This window comes from Diceros bicornis, chromosome 5 (assembly GCF_020826845.1).
Source record: "Diceros bicornis minor isolate mBicDic1 chromosome 5, mDicBic1.mat.cur, whole genome shotgun sequence".
Taxonomy (NCBI): Eukaryota; Metazoa; Chordata; class Mammalia; order Perissodactyla; family Rhinocerotidae; genus Diceros; species Diceros bicornis.
Window position 1 is genome coordinate 51,948,720 of NC_080744.1, and position 19,275 is coordinate 51,967,994.

The 19,275-nt window shown below is 34.5% G+C and overlaps 1 protein-coding gene across 7 annotated transcripts in view; it reads right to left on the reverse strand.

Moving 5' to 3' along the window:
* ZNF280D (zinc finger protein 280D) overlaps positions 1-19,275 on the reverse strand; it is a 115,943-nt gene that overhangs the window by 25,882 nt on the left and 70,786 nt on the right. For 5 of the 7 annotated variants that reach the window (XM_058541654.1, XM_058541653.1, XM_058541650.1 and 2 more), the window contains 2 exons: positions 13,876-13,994; positions 13,690-13,726 (listed from right to left, as the gene is read on the reverse strand). In XM_058541654.1, coding sequence (XP_058397637.1) covers positions 13,690-13,726; positions 13,876-13,994 — 156 coding nt within the window. Of the gene's footprint in view, positions 1-11,949; positions 13,098-13,689; positions 13,727-13,875; positions 13,995-19,275 lie in introns of those variants that run through there. The other 2 variants (XM_058541655.1, XM_058541656.1) reach the window with 2 other exon arrangements.

Genomic DNA, 19,275 nt, shown 5'->3' on the forward strand with positions numbered 1-19,275 from the left:
TGCCATTTCAATATATATTACGATTAACTTACTCTAGAGGTGGTAAAATCACGGAAATAATTTAGAATTTTGAAGGATATATTCTCTTAAAAACCTTCATAAGCATAGCTCAAATATTAACAATAAATTTTTTAAACTTCTTGATTTCTAAAAATATACTCATTATAACATTCAACATTAACAAAGGCATATGCCATCTATAAAATCTTTTAAAATAATCAATATAAAAGCTAGCTTTTCCAAGGGATCTTTCTTTTATAAACTGCTGATGACTAAATATTACTTGATGGTATTATATATTAAACTCAATTTTAATCTGCATACTGTGCCTACCTAATCTGAAATAGTATTAATAAAGAGTTAAGTGATTCATAACTTTATGAAGATTTAATAGCTATACTTAATTATTAATACATTTAACATAAGCAACAACTATACTAACTTAAATTTCATGGACACAAATGAAGACATCTAGTAGGACAGAAATGACAACCATCCTAAAAGCTACTCAATGGTTAGTCAATGAAATATGCAGCTGACAAACACCCTTCTTCTTTATATCCATTCTCTGAGGTCACATTTAAAAAATTAGAACTATAAATGCTAATGCTTTACCAGATATTAATAATAATTTAACAGTGTAAAATTACTTATCTATATTTTAATTATTATTTGAAATTGCAAGCAATTTAAAATACAGCATGTTGGGGCCAGCCCGGTGGCACAAGCGGTTAAGTGCAGCCCGGGGTTCACGGGTTCGGATCCCGGGCGTGCACCAACGCACTGCTTGTCAAGCCATGCTGTGGTGGCGTCCCATATAAAGTAGAGGAAGATAGGCATGGATGTTAGCTCAGGGCCAATCTTCCTCAGCAAAAAGAGGAGGATTGGCATGGATGTTAGCTCAGGGCTGATCTTCCTCACACACAAAAAAACAAAAAACAAATAAAATACAGCCATGTCCTTTTTTGTAGAAGCACTAATTTGGTAGTGTCTTACAGTAATTTAAAACTAATTCACTAAACAAATTTAAACGAATAAAACGCACAAAAAATTGACAAAATACACAAATGTCAATCATTTTCTGGGTTAAAGATTTTATAATTCTCTCAAGTATTTCACTGTAAACAATATTCATAAACATGAAACAAATCAAGGGTACAGTACAACTTCACTGCTTTAATGATTTATATGGGCAAATAATAGTTTTAAGAATAACATGTATAAAGTAATAAGAAAACATGAAAAATTAATCTGAAGAAATAAAAAGTAGATATTGGATTAATGAAGTTTTGAAATAAATTTGTATATTACATTGATTTTTGTTTCTAAGCATTTAATAATTTTAAACTCAGTCTGAAAAACTGTGAAACAAATTGGTCACAAAGTAGCTTAAAAATATCTTATAAAAGGATTTTCCTTTTCAGCTTACTGTTGAAAATGTTATCAAAGTAAGACTTTACATTCTTACAAAAGAAGTATTACCATTCTAATAATTTTCACATATAGCTATTCTAATAAATTGATTTTATGCAGCAATTACAATGAAAGCTATCAATTAAGCATGTGTTACTATTACTGCTGGCATTTCAATTAAGGAAACTGAGTCCTCTTAATATCTCCACAAGGCAGTTGGTGAAGAGGTTTTTATTATTCTTCATTTTGCTGGCTAAGAAACTGGTAGATGAAAACAAAGTAGGTTATTGAAATAACTAGCATTAAGAGGTTTATGATCCCAATCTTGTTTTGTGGCTTTAACCATACTGGTATTCTGTTTAAGGGACAGAATTGTAACAACCAACGAAAACATTTGGAAAAACAAATCTAAAAAAAACCAAGAAAAGCATACTATATAAAATTTCATTGAGTTATAAATTCATCACTAAAATGTACACTACATTTTTGTAACTACAAAGCATACTCTAAGATTAACAAATTTTAATACAACTACTAATACATCACTAACACTTGGAAAAGAAAAAAAGTTCTTACCTGTAATTCTTATTCATTAAAGATACCTGCTGAAATAGTCATCATTTGAGATGAATTCAATTGCTTGGCAGAAGACAGTGAAATTTTCTAAGCTCAAAGTTCTGAGCTAATAACCTGCCATTAGGTAATTACTTTTCACCTGTGAATGTTGCAATTTTTTATAGAAAAATGTAGTATAGCATTTAAAATAGACACTATTTAAGATTTCAGTGTAAAGACAACAGAAGAATTGGTGATCAATTTCAACAACAAATCATTAGAGATCAAGATGGCAAATAAGTAATTTTTCTTCTGTATGTGAACCTGCTGAAACAGATCTTTCTGCTATATTTTTAAGGACAATATTTTCCCTCTAAAATTTAAAATGAAATAAGTGTCCCCACTTGCATTTTTCTGCAGGTCACATGACCAATCCAAAGCTATATGTAAAATGAGTATTTTGTGTCATGTACATTATCAAGTTCTTTTGAAGTTTCATTCATACTGTAAACATTCTATGGGGTAGAAGAAGGAGCTACATGGGGAAAATTGTTCAGATTCATTTCAGCCAGGCCACATTCTTTCTTTCCAATAACATTTAAAATTAGCCAAAAATTTCAATGCTGATTTTCAAAATGTAATCTTCAATTTAAGAATATTTGTAAGCATACTAAAAAAGCTGAAAAGCGTGTACAACAAGCCAGTAGTAAAGTCAATCAGTTTTCAAGATCTTCCACTTAGACACCCAGAATTAAATTTAAGATAGTAATCATCAGACTATTAAATAACAGTAAAACATCTAGTGCACCATTTCTGATAATTTGTTCTGACAGATATTAATAGATATTACGTGTAGAAAGGGTGACTGAGCTAAACATTTACCAGATTGCACATACATCAGGTACTGTGCTACCAGTTCCAGTCCAGAGTTACAACACAGTCCCTCCTTTCAAGGAATTCAATGTCAAGGAAACATATTGAAGCAAATGTTTATTGCAGAATTGTGAGAAGTGTTAGAAAAGATACATCTATACGACACAATGGCTGTACAAAGGACTGAGCCACTATGAAGGGGAAAGAGGCGAGAAAGCAGTAAAGATACTACAGTGAACTTGGTTTGCAGCAAAAACAGGAGTTAGCGAAGCAGGGGAAGAGGATTCAAGGCAGAGCAAAAGCAAAGTAGTACAAAACAAGATGGCAATGATATAAGACCTTGAGTGGTCTCATACGCCTGGAATATAGGGAACAAGGGAAAGTAGTTCAAGATGCAACTGAAGAGATAGCAAGGGCCACTTCAGGGAAAGTTTTGATTGCTATGCTAAAGTATTTATGCTAAGAACTTGATTCTAAGGCTGATAGGAAAGTATGATCAGATTTCTGCATCAGGAAGAGAAAGGGCAGTATTAGAAGAAGCTAGGCTCCAGTCAGGGAGTCCAGATAAGAGAGAGTTAATGACTATCTCAAGTTAAGCAGTAGCAGTGTCAATGGAGAAGAAGAAGTTTAGGGAGATGATAAACAGGATAAAACCAATAGAATATAAGTACCAACTAGATAAAGGTAAATGAGGAGAGCAAATATGATCCCCCAAATATCTGCCTTAGGTGGCAAAAGAACAGTAATGCCATTAACCAAGATAGGGAATTCAGAGGGAGGAAAAAGCATATTTTGCAGGAAAAATGCATTCAGTTTTGGACATACTGAATTTGTGGTGCCTGCAGAACTACTGAGATCTGCTCAGTCTTGCATATCTCAACGTTAGGCACAATTCCCACCATCACTTCTATACAGATAACTCTAAAATCATCATCCAGAGAATGACCTCTCCATTTTGATTACTATATTATTTTTCAATCAACAATTCAATTCAGAAATATCATAGTATATTAGAATTAGACAAGTTCTAAGAGATTATGTTATCCAATTGCCCCATCTTGTAGATGAGAGTAATAAATAAAGTAATAAAAAAAAAGTAATAAATCCATTAAGCAACAGAACCAGGATTAAAAGTGATGGATCTACTTCAAATTTCCACTGCACTGCCTCACAGTCAATTCCTCTCCTGTGAATCAGGCTCCCTTATAATCATGCCAGGAAGTGAAAAAGCTTAACTGATCTGTCTCTAGATGTTTTCCCATCTAAAACATGCTGAGTATCACTGGCAAATTAATCTTACTAATAGACCAGTTTATGCCACTGTTTGCTAAAATCTTCTATTGACTGTATATCATAGAAATACTGCTATAAGATTAGGAGGCCAGATTCTGGTCCCAATGCTACAACTGTCAGTTGCTGCCTACCTTCCTGCAGAAACAGCCTTCACAGTGAAGCTCAGTCCCACTCAGTTCCTTAGCCAACCATCAACAACGCAGGAAGTACATGTGGAACTATAAGTACCATCAGAGAACCAATTGAGTTTAGTACTTATTAGTTTAGTCTCTGAAGACAGACTGCCATAATTTAAATTGAGGCTCTCCCCTGTTTAACAGCTATGTGACCTTGGGCAAATTACTTATCTGTACCTCAGTTGTCTCATCTATAAAATCGGGACAATAACAGTGCATATCTCATTAGTTTGTTAGAATTATATGAGTTAATAAATGTGAAACACTTAGAAGAGTGTCTGGCACATTGTATGTGCTCAATAAATGTTAGCTATTATTATTGCCATGGGTAGAGTTAGGAATTAATCTTATTGTCTATAATTTACTTGAGAGTGTGCCACACAGTGCCTTTTACCACTTAAATATCTTCAATGTTTTGAGATTTTTCTTCTGTACTTCCCCTCACCCTCACACAACACAATACATTAGACATTAATTTTGATTGCTGGTCTATTCCTGTTAGGACCAGCCCTATTTGCTCTAGTATGAAATGAGCTACCATTTCTGAACATCTGGGTATGATTTGGTCATCTAAAGTTAGAGAAGATAGAGCAAAAAAATCTAGGTAGATGGAAGAAAGAACTAGGTAAAGACAGAGACAAGAAATCAAGAGAAAGAAAATACTTGTGTGTAAAAATACGAAGCAAAAAATAAGACAATCAATGGAGGAAGAAGATTTTAATGGCAGACTAGGGCTCTATTTTGTTATTTTGGTTTTTTATTTTGTTGGCATTATGGAATTAAGCCCTGGATATTTAATTTATAATCTACCAGCAAGTACCCTCAGGACCAGGAGACTGAAACAATGGTAGTATTCTCAGAATCACTGGTAGAAGCTGGTACAATTTTCCCTAAATGAAGGACTAAAGTTTCACTTATCTTTGCATTTCACTGAGTCTCCATTGTTCCCTGCTTACCAGATATCAAAGGCAGAAATCCAAACTGCCAGAAACCACCATATTTCGACACATAGCTCCTACCTACTGAGTTGCAATTACATACCAGAGGCAAATATATTGCATCCACTTTGCAAAGGAAAAACCATTTTACAGTTGCTAAAGATTTGGTTTGAGATATAATGTCTGTAGTAGGATGAGAGAATGTAAGGGAAGGATCCCCCACTATCTCCCATCCCAGTGACACTTCAAAAGTTTAGAGAAGGAAACAAGCCCAAAATGAATTAAATGTATCTCACAGATGAGATCAGTTTGCTTTTTTTTCCTGCTACATCAAATATATGAAATGAAGACACTGACAATTTTGAAAACTTAAGACTATAACTTGGATTATGACCAGAGGCAATAATTCCTCCAAATAAGTTCAGAATTTCACAAGAAAATAATGAAATTATTCCTCACATATTCTTAAATAAAACTTATAAAAAGGTTGCCATTCTGTTCCTAAAAGAGCACACTTAACTGCTCATATTTATGAAAGATAATGAATTACTTATTGGTTTAGTTGAGAGTGGTATACTAAAGCAATATTTCTCTTTGGGAACAAGTCCAGATTCTCTTCTGGTATAGCATTTTGCAACAATCACATAATATATACGTGGTGTTAGTGGTTTAACTGATTATGAAACCAGTTTACTGTCTGGCCCTGTGAAGATGTGGATTCAGTGTATACATTTCTGTCTGTCTTATTCTGTAATTACCCTGGTGGCATGAACCACGTCTTACTCATGTTTCCATACATAATTTTATTTGTAAACTACACTTTACATCTCTTTTAAATCTTCAAAACAATTGTGCAAAGATTATTTTCAATCTCATTTCACAGATGAAGAAACTGAAGTAACCTGACCAAAAATTTAATAAGTGGGAGAGCTGGGTCTTGAACTCTGATAGACTCCAGTCAATGTCCTTCCACTGTACTTTGCTTAAAACAAACTTGGAAGTCACCGAGAGAACAAAATCAACTTTGAAAAGCTCTTCAAATTGTGGCTTTTAGGACATTTGATTCAATCAATAAAATAGACAACTGGTTAAGTGGCCTAATTTTCCACGCTTGAGTTATTATGGGTTTACTATGGATTCTTATGCTCTGAAGACGTGCTAAAGGGAAATATCTTTCTATTCTCAACTTTTTGTCAAGAAAACAAACATGGCAAAACTTAAAACATTACTTCTATTCTATGTGATAGTTAATTTATCCAGCTAGATATACTGAAGAAGATAAAGGAAGGGGAAAATAGAGATAAGGGAGAAACAGAGAGAAAAGAGGAATTCCACGATTGACTTAAAATCTTTCTAACACCTGAGAAAAGCAGATTTTTAAAAAATCATTTCAAAGGTCTACAAAAGAAACAGCCACTTTACTATTGCTAACTAGCACAATTAGACATTTTCATAAACTTAGTAGTAGTGGTTAAGTAGCTAAGATTCTGGAAATGACTGCCTGGTAATAATTAATAAAAAGTTTTCTTTAAAGGAATTCTGTAAGCTCAAAAAGGAATATTTTCCTCCTAAACAGAGAGGATTATGTACTAATTTTCAACAAGGGTGCTGTTTCACAGTCTTTAGACAGAAAAAGTCAGAACTACACTCAGTTCTGACATTAGAGAATTACATGGGATGCAACTGAAGCACTGCAATAAAATGCCATCCACCCAGCAGTTTGGAGGAACATACGGCAAGACCTGTGAACTATAAGCCAAACTTACAAATAACCACAGTGGATTGCCACTAAAACTCTCAATGATTAGAAGATTCCGCTCACACGTAGTTCCCAGGTCTCCTGTTATCAGTAGTAGCTGTAATAACAGAGGTAACAGCAATAAAAGCAGGAACAGCAGGAACAGTAGTAGTATTAGCAGCAGCAGCAGCAGGGGGAGCAGCAATGGCAACAACAGCATGCATTTATTGAGTGACTGCTTTTTGTCAGGCCAGTGCTAAATAATTTTAATTAACTAAATAATTTTAATTAATTATTTAACTAAATAACTTTAATTATTTAACTAATTTTAATTATTTAAATTAATAATTCAACTAATTTAATTTCCATATGTTATCTATATTTCTTACAGCCACTCTGCAAGGAATTATTACATACCTTTCACTGAGGAGAAAGATGACGCTCAGCAAGGTTAAGCAATTTTCTCAAGGCTACAGACCTGGTTAGATATACAACTAGAATTTAAACCCAGGACTGCCTGTTTCAAAGCTGCACTCCTTTCATACTTCACAGTGGTATGGATAAAGACATTTTTCAGTGTGGAGGATTAAAAATAGTAGGTTCCTATATTTCAGTGGTTATAGAAAAGGAGATGCACAGTAGCCTCTCCAAGTTTGCAGATGACAGTAAGCTTTTCCAGGTGGCTAAATACCAAAGTGACTAGAGTGAGGCTGCAGAAGGACCTCAAAATCAGAGAGGAGGGCTGAAAGTATGAGACGAACCACAGTGTGGTCAGTATAAGGCAATATAATGTAGAGAAAAACACTATTTATAAACACAGTTTTGGCTAAAATGAACCTAGGAGCATGGATGGACATTCCCTAAAAATACAGGTTTAGTGAGCGTTATATGCCAAAAATCTAATAGTATGAGTAATATGTGCTTGACCAATAACTCTAAAGAAAGATATACTGGGTTAGCAAACAAAAGTTAACAGAACTGATGTGTGAAATGGTATGGGAAGGTTAGAATGAAAAACAGGCTGAAGATCAGGGTACTTGTATGTGAATAAAATGCAGGCAGAAACAGAATCATGAAGAGTAGCAACATAACAATAGTAACAACGATAACTTTACACTTGCATAGTGCTTCCTCCAATTACTTTCTAAGTACTATGTACCTATACTAACTCATTTAATTCCTTCAACACCTTTGAGGAGGTACTGTTGTTATCTGAGTTTTACAAATGAGGAATGGGACACAGAGACCTGGTAACCTATCCAAAGTCACATGTGTCTAGTAAACAACAGGGTAGGAACTCCAAACGAGGCAATCAACCGCAGAGCCTGAGCTCTTTAACCACTATACTATATTGTCCCTTTAAGGGTCTGAGAAGGTTTAATGTGGAGCTGGGTATCAAATCCTAATCTTAGTGTCAAGGAAGACCTCCTGATGCTGTTTAAGCAGGAAGCAAAACTTTACAAAATAAGAAACTCCTTAACAGATAATAAAAGGCTAGAAATAGTAATAGTCTCAAGAAAAGTAACTAAGTGGATAGATTGATAAACTAAGCATAAGGAGTCACAGAGAGAAGCTAGAAATACTTATATGAAATTCTTAAGCTTCTTACTGTGAAATAATGTTAAGTAACCATACCCTCCAACAAAAATATCCCTTGCTGCTACAATCAGAGGCAGAATAAGCTAATAACTGGTCTGTCTCTGTTAGGTATTTCTTAGACTTTACAAACATAATAATGAAGATATTTCTTCTTGATATAATTTCTAAAATTATGGAAACGTACATTAAAAACTCCACCTTACATATGATTCATAAACATATAAACGAAATGTCTAGGAGTCCATCTTAGTAAACACCCTACACAACTACTTTTCATTTCCCAATTCAGAAAATCTGAAGAATGATTATTCTAGATCAGCATTCTAAACACTATTCTACGGAGATCAATGTCAAGAAGTTAATAAGTATTGAAGGAAAAAAAATTCCAAGGTCAAATAAATATTCTTGTAGACAGTCACAGGCCAATATAGCATGAAAAACCCCATATTAAATAATCTGTTTAACTTGCATTTCCTAAACTTATTTGACCATGGAAACTTTTTCCCCCAGACAATTTATAAATTATGGACATTAGTTCTACAGTACAGAGTTTGGGAAACACTGACCTAGTTACCCTCTTTTATAAAACCGTAAGAGAAGTATTTTTACAAGAGTATGTGCAGAGTTAAACATGCTGAGGAGTAATGTGAACATTTAATTTTCTCAAGGTCAAGAGTCCCTGCTTCTGCTACTGGGAATAATGATATGTAGTATTCTGAATTCATCTTCCCAAAAGAACAAATTATGACACGTAGGTATAACCAACATTGAATAACAAAATCTCGGAACTCTAGAACAAGTCAAGCACTCACGTTTACAAATGGGTAACTGAACAGGGTAACTGAGGCTCCAAGGACACTGCCGCTCCCTTAGTTATCCTCCCACATCACTGCCATTCCTTCCCAATCTCCTTTGCCAGTTCTTTCTCATTTCCCTAACCTTTTATTGTCAGAGTCCCCAGAGCTCAGTCTGTGGACCTTGCTCTTTCTCTATCTCTACTGTATCCCTTGGAGATCTCATATAGTCCCATGACATTTGCTTTTTTAATTTTTATTTTGGGACAATTGTATATTCAGATGCCATTGTAAAAAATAATATAGAGAGATCTCATGTATCCTTTATCCAGTTTCCCCCAAGATAACATCTTACAAAAATTACAGTACAATATCATAACCAGGATATTGACAGTGATACAATATACCGATCTTATTCAGATTTCCCCCCTTTTTACTTGTATTGATTCCCATGACATTTTAAAATGTTAAGTGAGATTTACAGCCTAGAACACTCCCCTAAACACATACAGCTGAAAGACTACGACATCTCCACTTGGATATCTGATAGGTATCTCAAACTAAAACATGTCTCAAATCAAAGTCCTCATCTTCCGTCCCAAATCTATTCCTCCTAGTCTTCCCCATCTCAGTTAATATCAACGCCATCTTTCCAGTTGCTCAGACTAATAACTGTGGAATCATCCTCAACAAGTTCTTTCTCTCACACTTCACATCCAAACCATCAACAAATTCAAAATACATCCAGAATCAAACCTTGTATGACCTATACTCCTAACAGCTTAGCCTAAGCTCCCACCATCTCCTACCTGGATTATTACTATAGCTCCCTAACTAATCTCCCTGATTCTGCCCTTGGTCTTCTATAGTTTATTCTCAAGGCAGCAGCTAGAGTAATAAAAACACTCTTCTGTATTTAAGGTTTTTTGTTGACTGTGGTTTTTATTGAGATATAAAACACTCCTCTATTCAAAATCTTCTAATGGCTTCTTATCTCAGAGTAAAAGTCAAATTCCTTACAATGGTCTACAAGGGCCTATACAACACGGCCCACACTACCTCACAGGCCCCATCTCTGACTATTCTCCGTCTTGCTCACTCAAATTGCAGCCAAACCAATCTTCTTGCAGTTCCTCCTTCAGGTCTTTACTCAAATGTCAATTCTCAGTAAGGCCTTCCTTGACCACCAAATTTTAAATGGCAGCCTCTGAACTCTCATCTGTACTCCTTATCCCCCCTCCCCACAATTTTTACTCCATAGTATTGACCACCATCTAACATACTATATATTTCATTTACTTTTTTTTTGTCTGTCTTTCACCACTAAAATGTAAGCTCCACGAGGGCAAAGATTTCAGTCCATTTTTTTAGCACCTAGAATGATGCCAAGCACAAAGTAGACACACAAAAAATATTTGCTAAGTAAGTAAATGAAGCCCAAAGAGGCAAGATGTTTTGCCAAAATGTGACAAAAACAGGGCTAGAATCCAAGTCTCTGTAGTGTAGGAGTCATTTTTTTCTAAGAATGGTGATGGACTTAAACTGAAACAATCTCACTTTTTATTCAGTAGTAACCAAAGCACACATGCATGAAATAGCAATTTCTGGCCAAGTCAATAAACTATTTAGAATAACCTGATGGTAAGGAGGGATCAGACTCAAGCTAAAACTTATTAGCACCAAATTAAAATTCAACCAACTGCCTATAACAAGCAAGTTTTATACTAACTCCTTAAGTGTTTTACTTAAACCAATTTTTTAAAAAGGAAGTTATAGGTGATAGAACTTTAAGAATTTAAACTAAGAAAATGAACTTGATAACACTATAAAATAGAGTCCTATGGAAGAACACTAAGTGGTACTCCTACATTGTTTTATCAAGACTGTAGTTTATCATATTTTTGAACTATAAAGTAGAGCAAATATCTGTAAAGGAAAAAGGAACTTACGCTAAAAATGGAAAGAAGTTGTTGTTTCTGGGCAAAATTTTAAAGTATTTTTAAAAATTGGGTAGAAAGAGGGTGAATGACAAAACTTCCTAGAGACAGATAAGGAAATAAAGACTAATATATCACCAAGTCCACTTACTAAGAAACAATTCACTTTTGGAGCTTTTGGAAAATCACTCATTTACAATAGAAATTAGTCTGGAAATTTAAAACTAATGGGTTCAACTTTTTTTGATTATTAATTATGAGGAGCACATTACATAATAAGTGGTCATCTAAATTGGTTTTAAATCTGTTTCAAAGTAAAGCTGAAGTAGTTCTGATTTTAGAGTAAAAAAACACGATTGAGTCATACTTTCAGAGCCTGCCTTATACTTATGGCAACTAAGATCACAAAAGGCATTTTAACTTGTCTTTAAAATTCAAGAAATTGGTATAGTATAAATAGTGCTTTCAACTGTGTTGGAAGAAAAAATGCAAGATACACTAAGTAGATATAGCTTTCAGTCTGCAAGCCAAATAATGAGTTCCATAAAACAATTAAAGCAATGCACCTACTTATATGATAAAATCTACAGCTTTCATATGAGATTATTTATTAGTAAATAATTCCTGAGGCACTTAAACAATACAATTTTTTATTAAAAGAAAATAATAGCATCAAAACTGTTTAGTAGATCTGTATTCAATGTAACTAAAATAAACAAATGTCAAATTTTTAAAATATACATATATATGTGGAAATAAATATATATGAAAGAAACAAGTGCATTTTTGGCCCCATATTTTTTTAGTGTTACTTTTACCCAAAGGAACTACATTAATAGCTAAGTAGATACTATGTATTAGACATACAAACACATAACTTTAAAACTTGTTTTAAGGTCTGCAAGAAGAGGTTTTGCCAATTCTTTACACCTTAGAACTCACAATTATCAAAATAATATTAATAATAATCCCAAAATAAGACAGAGGATATAATAATGTCTAATGGTCTGAACAACAGCCAAATTAAAAAGCTATAAATAGACAGCTATAGGGAATCTGTAGAGAATTCTAGGGAATCTCTTGGAATTCTTAACAAAACAAAGCAAACACTAAACAACAGTTTTAAAGAATATAAAAATAAACATCATAAAATAGACATCAATAAATTTGGAGAACATAAAAACAAGTTATCAAAATTAAATTAAATTTTTTAAAAATCAAAAATCTGAGAATTGGTATTGTTGAGAAACTATAGAGGGTAATATATTTTAAATGACCGTAAAAATAACTGCAATTTTGGAGCATAATTATAGAGACCTTTGCTCCAAGGACATGACAGTAACCATGGTTTCCTAATAACCAGAGTTTTTGTATTCCCTGGACTGCAATCATGCTAGAGGAAGATTAAAGGGCAGCAGCCAAAATCACTAAACTTCAACTTGGATGTTGAAGCACTGATTTGATGGGCTTTTTCTTGACCAGAAGTAACCCACAAGCTTAAGATCAAGAGCCAAAGCCCCTAGTGGGAAGTTGTGCTCAATTTGGTGGGCCTCAAGACCATCTCTGGCTAAATCAGCATCAGCCTTACGGGAGGCCAGCCATGAAGTAAGGGAGTCTCCCCAAGATCTGATTTCTTGAGACTACAACCTAGAGCAGGTCCCACAGTCAAATTATTCACATTCTTTGGAAAGAGAGAACAGGCATCAGTTGTGTCCATCGAAGGCGGACACTGTCCAGGTGTACCCTGGACATTTTTTGAAATCTCTGGGCTGCTTCTGCATCTGAAAAATAAGAAAAATAGCACAATGACAGACAACGAATGAGGAAAAAGACAATTATCTGGCCTAAAAACTTAAGACTTATAAGAAATTGAGAAAGCAGACAAAACAGACAAAAAGACAAACAGCCACATCATTTGGAATGTATTATTCTGAAGGCAAGTACAGCAGAGAAAAACAAATTATTTTAAGCAAAGTAAGAAATGACCATAGCAACAAAAGTTATTTTTGGAGAGAGCCAACTGGAGAAAAAAACATGTTAAGATATCTCAACCTGACACAAAGATAAGGTGGAATAAGAGTCTAGTCCCATTTGAAGCTGAAAAGAGCTGAATAATGAGAGCTAGTGTCATGAACTTGGCTGCTTAACTGCCTTGGTGTAAGAAAATATCTCAGAACTTTGAACTTAGGAAATTCCAACTTGTCTTGCACCAGGTCACGAGCTCCATAGAGCAGGAACCTATTTCAACAAGCAGCTTTAAAAAAAACAAACAAAATACTTTAATATTTTTCATTTCTATTAATGATACATTTTAAAATGTAATAGTGCTAAAATCCATCAAAGTAAAATGCACTGAATAAAAATTAAACTTACTCAGAAAGATGCTCAGAAGTTGGGATACAAACAGAAACTGAAATTAGAAGAAAAGTTTTATATGTAAAACAGCATATGAAATATGATGAGTGAGAATAACGATTTAGTAAAGAGCCCTCATGTGGCTGACCAAAAATACTGGAATAAATATCAAAAATCCAAAGTAATACAGTTATATATACGTACCTTTCTCTATTACAACTTGGCAAGTATGAGTTTCATGTTGACTTAAGTGTGTAGCCATATTATCTAAGCCAGAAACATCAGTTAGGAAATCACAATTAAGGCACACTAGAGTAATGCCCCTATAAAAAAAAAGCAAATAGTACAAAAGAAAAGGTTTTTATCTTTTATAAAAATCCATACACAAGTTCAATGATTATTCTTCCAAGATTTGCTTTTTGTTTTGTAATTGTCACTCCCATTTTTGTTATATAAACTTGACATAACTGAAATGATTCTCTAGAAAATGGCATAGCCATATTCAAAATATGCTGCCATTTATTTACAGAAAATATTTTTGCTTTATAAACTTTTACCTCGCATACCAGTTGCTAAAAGCTAGGAGTCAAGAGACCTACAGCCGAGCCCCACTAATAACCTGTGTCACTTCAACAAGTCACAATCTATCTGTGCCTCTGCCCAACTGCAAAGCCGAGGGTATAGTATTCATTCACTCAATATATATTTATTGAGGCTGTCTTTACACACACTGCACTACTATTGTACTATAGTGTGAAGATAATGATGACAAAAAAATACAGTCTGTGCTCTAATGGAGCTTACAATCTAGTGTTTTATTCAGGCAAGGAAAAAATTAGAAGAGAAATGTGAAGGCTTTATAAATAGATCATGTCGTAGCTACCATCAACTGTGTACTATGTGTTAAAGGTTTTCCCATATACTATTTAGTTTGATTCTCACCACAACCATCCAAGGCTGGTATTATTCTCATTTAACACTGAATTAACCAAAGTAGTTAATTCACTTCTAAAGTCCAAAGCTTGAGTTCCGCCACATCCCAGCACTGTGAACTGGCCCACTTGCTGAGGCCTGAACTATTTGTTCCCTTACCAAACTTCACTGAATGTTGTAGTTCTCAAATGAATTATGTAAAGATTATAAATTTTCAAAAAGGCTATAAAACAATTCCCATAGTCATCAATACTTTTTGCTGAATTCAAGAACAGTTTTTATACTCACTGGATCAAACTACGTTGCATTTGCTATTTAAGCATTTAAACATAATTGGCATATTATAGTATGTGACATTGGCCTTAAGATTCTAATTTAAAATGTGTTTAAACTTTTGATTTTTAGTTGAAAGGTATTTTTTTTTAAATTTTTGTTTATTGCAGTAACATTGGTTTATAACATTGTAAAAATTTCAGGTGTACATCATTATACTTCTATTTCTGCATAGATTACATCATGTTCACCACCAAAATACTAATTACAACCCATCACCACACACATGTACCGAATTATCCCTTTCACCCTCCTCCCTCCCCGCTTCCCCTCTGGTAACCACCAATCCAATCTCTGTCTCTATGTGTTTGTTTATTGTTGTTATTATCTACTACTTAATGAAGGAAATCATACGGTATTTGACCTTCTCCTTCTGACTTATTTCACTTTGCATTATACCCTCTTTAGTTGAAAGGTATTTAAAAATATTAGTAAGCCTGTAAAAATACGGAAATGTCTGAGAGAACTTAGAAAGCCACTATACATGTACTTCATTATATTTATTTGAGTTAAGCACTTGGGAGCTTGTGGGTTAAGCATGTGAAGTGCTGCTTAAAAGAAAATCAAATATATTAAGTGTATAAATGATGTTAAGTTGTTTAAAGGAACTTGAATCACAGGTGGGACTGTTTAAAAAATTTAGTCTGTTCAATTTAAATGAACTTTATCAAACATTAACTAAAGGCCCTCTTGAAAGTGATTATTAAAATGTACTAGATTTCTAAATGGAACATTTTTAAGTTAAACTTAAAAGTTTAAGGTAAGTTAAGATTTAAATCCTTAACTTTAATAACTAATTATAGTCGTTTCTATTATCAAACTGCCCTCACAGACACTAAAAGTAGTCTCAATGGTGACTAGTAGCTAAATGCCTATTCCACTGGACATAGTTAATTGGGCTAGGGATGAAATGCCTAACGCAAGCCTTCTGTAAACAGGGATTTGTAACTGGAATTTATAATCAAATTTCCTGATCTGGGAAAACGTGGGAGGCCAGGAATACTATGTTTGGGTCACCAATAAAGAAAGCTGATCTACACCGAGAAAGGAGAATGGAACCCAAGTCCAGAGAAAATAATAAAGACAAGATCATCCTGCCTTAGCAGGTCAAACTAGAGAGAAGCCATGTTAGTAACTGATGGTTTTCTGTTTCCCTTATTTGTTCTGGCTGTATCTCCTCTTCTTAGGGGTCCATGAGATTCTTTGGAATCCTGCTGATAAATTATTTTTGCTTAGGTGAAAAAAAATAGATCATGTAATGTGATCATTGTTATTGTCAATTTATTAACAAAGCATAAATATACTTTTGAAGTTCATCGCATACTTTAAAAATTTAAATGTTTTAGCAACATACAAATACAAACAAATAACATACCTTAGACTGACTTCTCCCCTGAAGCTCTAGTCTAACTGTCTGCTGTGTATGTACACCTAGATGTCATATTGGCACATCAAAACTGACCTTCATAAAACTAAAATCATGTACTTCCTCCACAAATCAATTCCTCCTGACTGGTCTTTCTTCTGATGCCATTTCCTCTAACAATAAAGCTCCAACTATAGTTACGTCTATCTCTTCTTCCTTAAAACAGTCAATATGTCAAGCATTTTATAATATTAACAATTTATTGGGTACTTATTCTGTGCCAGGCTAATGATTTCAGACATATCATCTCATCTAAATCTTACAACAACCCAAAAGGGTACGTACTATAATTTAGCCCCTTTTTATAGAGGACAGAGTTATCTTAGTAATCTACCAAGGACAGAGAGCTGGTAAAGGTCAAGATCAGGTTTGAAACTGAGCACTCTGATTCCAGGGCCCATATTCTTAAAGATGATGTAACTCTATCTTCACCATTTTAACTCAAATCCTTACTGAATCATTCCTAATTACCACAATAGTCCTAAATTATAAAATTCGTGCATCTATAACTCACCCTATTACTGAAGGTGAGAAGAGGGTATCTTCAACTCAACCATTCTTCAGTACCACTTGATTCTATATAAAATATCAAAGGGTCTCCAGTGGCGTTCAGATTAAGTCCAAACTCCTTAGCCTTATTTTCTACACTTTCACAATCTGGCTCTAAGCTCAAAACTATTGCCCCAAACTTCACTCTCATTACTATTACATGAACTTCATGCTCCATCCATTTACTACTAGCTATTTCTGCACCTTTATTCACACTATTTCTTCCAACTCAAACGCCCCTGTGCCTCTTCTATCAGTATGAACAATACTCACCTTTTAAACCCAAGTATACCTAACACTTATGCAGATCATTCCAAGTAAAGTAATCTCTCTCCCCCTCTTTCAGAAATAAATAACCTTCATTGCACTTATTAAAATACTCCTTGCTTTACTGTAGTTATTTACATTTTGCCCTCATCTCTCGCCCAAAAAACTATACATTCGCTGAAGGCTATTCACCTATTGTTCACGTAAGTCATTTCCAATACATACATTAATTTATTCAACAAATATTTACTGAGTGCCTACTGCATGCAGGCACTAATCAATGCCTGGCATAAACAAACATCCAAACCACACACATTCTAGTGGGAGGGCACAGACAATAAATAAAAAATGCAAAGAATACAGTATAGGAGGTGATGAAAGATGATCTAGAGAAAAATGAAGCATCAAAAGGAGATAGGGAGTGCTGAGGTGAAGCACATGGGAGAGAATACAATTTTAAATTGAGTGGTCAAGAAAAGGCCCACTCATCAGAGATCCGAGGGAGATAAAGGAGCTAATCATACAGAAATCTGGGGAAGAGCAAACTAGTCATAAGGAATAATAAGTACAAAGGTTCTGAGACTTACTATCATCCCCTCTTCCACCTTTTCCACTAACCCAAAATCAAAACAAGCATTGGCTAACCTTAACTCTATATTTTAGGTTCGTGCAGCAAAGACACTAATATTTCAAGTAGCAATGGCTACATGAGCAAAACAAAGAAAGAACTATGAAGTCCAAAGAATTCAGAAGAATATGAAACAATGGTGCTCAGTGGATTCTAAGTTAAGCATATATGGTACAACCAAAGTTAATTATCAGTGTCTTTAGAAATCTTCGTCAACAGTTCTTTCTGCACAGTAAGCAAGTTGTACACCTCTTAATTTGAAAAACAAAAAATAAGAATTACAAAGACTGCATACTAATTTCAAGAATTCCAATGGTTTAAAAAATTTACTTCAAAACTGAAAAAGTGTTAGGCACTTTACTAGGCATCTTTTTCATACTGAAATATTGTTGGAGAGCCTTATTTTTGTTCTCATTTTACAATGCAAATGCATGAAGATTTCACCTTAACACCACTTGTCATTGCTGAAACAAATTTAGCAAGAGAATATAGGCTAATCACACCTCTAATCTAAGGATATAATGAAGAGAATTCTGCAATGTCCAGTAGCAATCACTTAGATTACCAAATTGGGCATCCCAGCATCAGGTTAGAAAAAAAAGTTATAACACACCACAATGAGATACCGCTTCACACCCACTAGGATGGCTATAATCAAAAAGAGATATTAACAAGTGTTGGCAAAGACATGGAGAAATTGAAACCCTCATACACTGCTTGTGGGAAGGTAAAATACTGGAGGAACTTTGTAAAACATTTAGCAGTTCCTCAAAGGCTCAATACAGTTACCATATAACCCAGCAATTCCAATCCTAGATATTCTAAAAAGAAATGAAAAGACATGTCCAGACAAAAACTTGTACAGTAGTACTCCCTTATCTGCAGTTTCACCTCCCACAGTTTGTTACCCATGATCAACTGCTGTCCAAAAATATTAAATGGAAAATTCCAGAAATAAACAATTCATAAATTTTAAATTGCACACCGTTCTGAGTAGCATGATTAAATCTCGAGGGCCAGCACCAGTGGCCTGGTGGCTAAGTTCAGCGCACTCTGCTTCAGCGGCCCAGGTTTGGTTCCCAGGCATGGACCTACACCACTCGTCTACCAGTGGCCATGCTGTGACAGTGGCTCATACAAATAGAGGAAGATGACAACAGATGTTAGCTCAGGGCAAATCTTCCTCAGCAAAAAAAAAAAGGAAAAGAATTGCGAGCCATCCTGCTCTGTCCTGCCCAGGAATCATCCTTTTGTCTAGTGTATCCATGGTATATACACTACCCACCTGTTAGTCATCTCAGTTATCAGATCGACTGTCACAGTGTTGCAGTGCTTGTGTTCACATTACTCTTATTTTACAGGCATACCTGTTTTACTGCACTTCACCTTATTTTACATCACAGATACTGTGTTTTTTAAAAATTGCAGGTTTGCGGCAACCCTGTGTCGAGCAAGTCTGTCAGTTCCA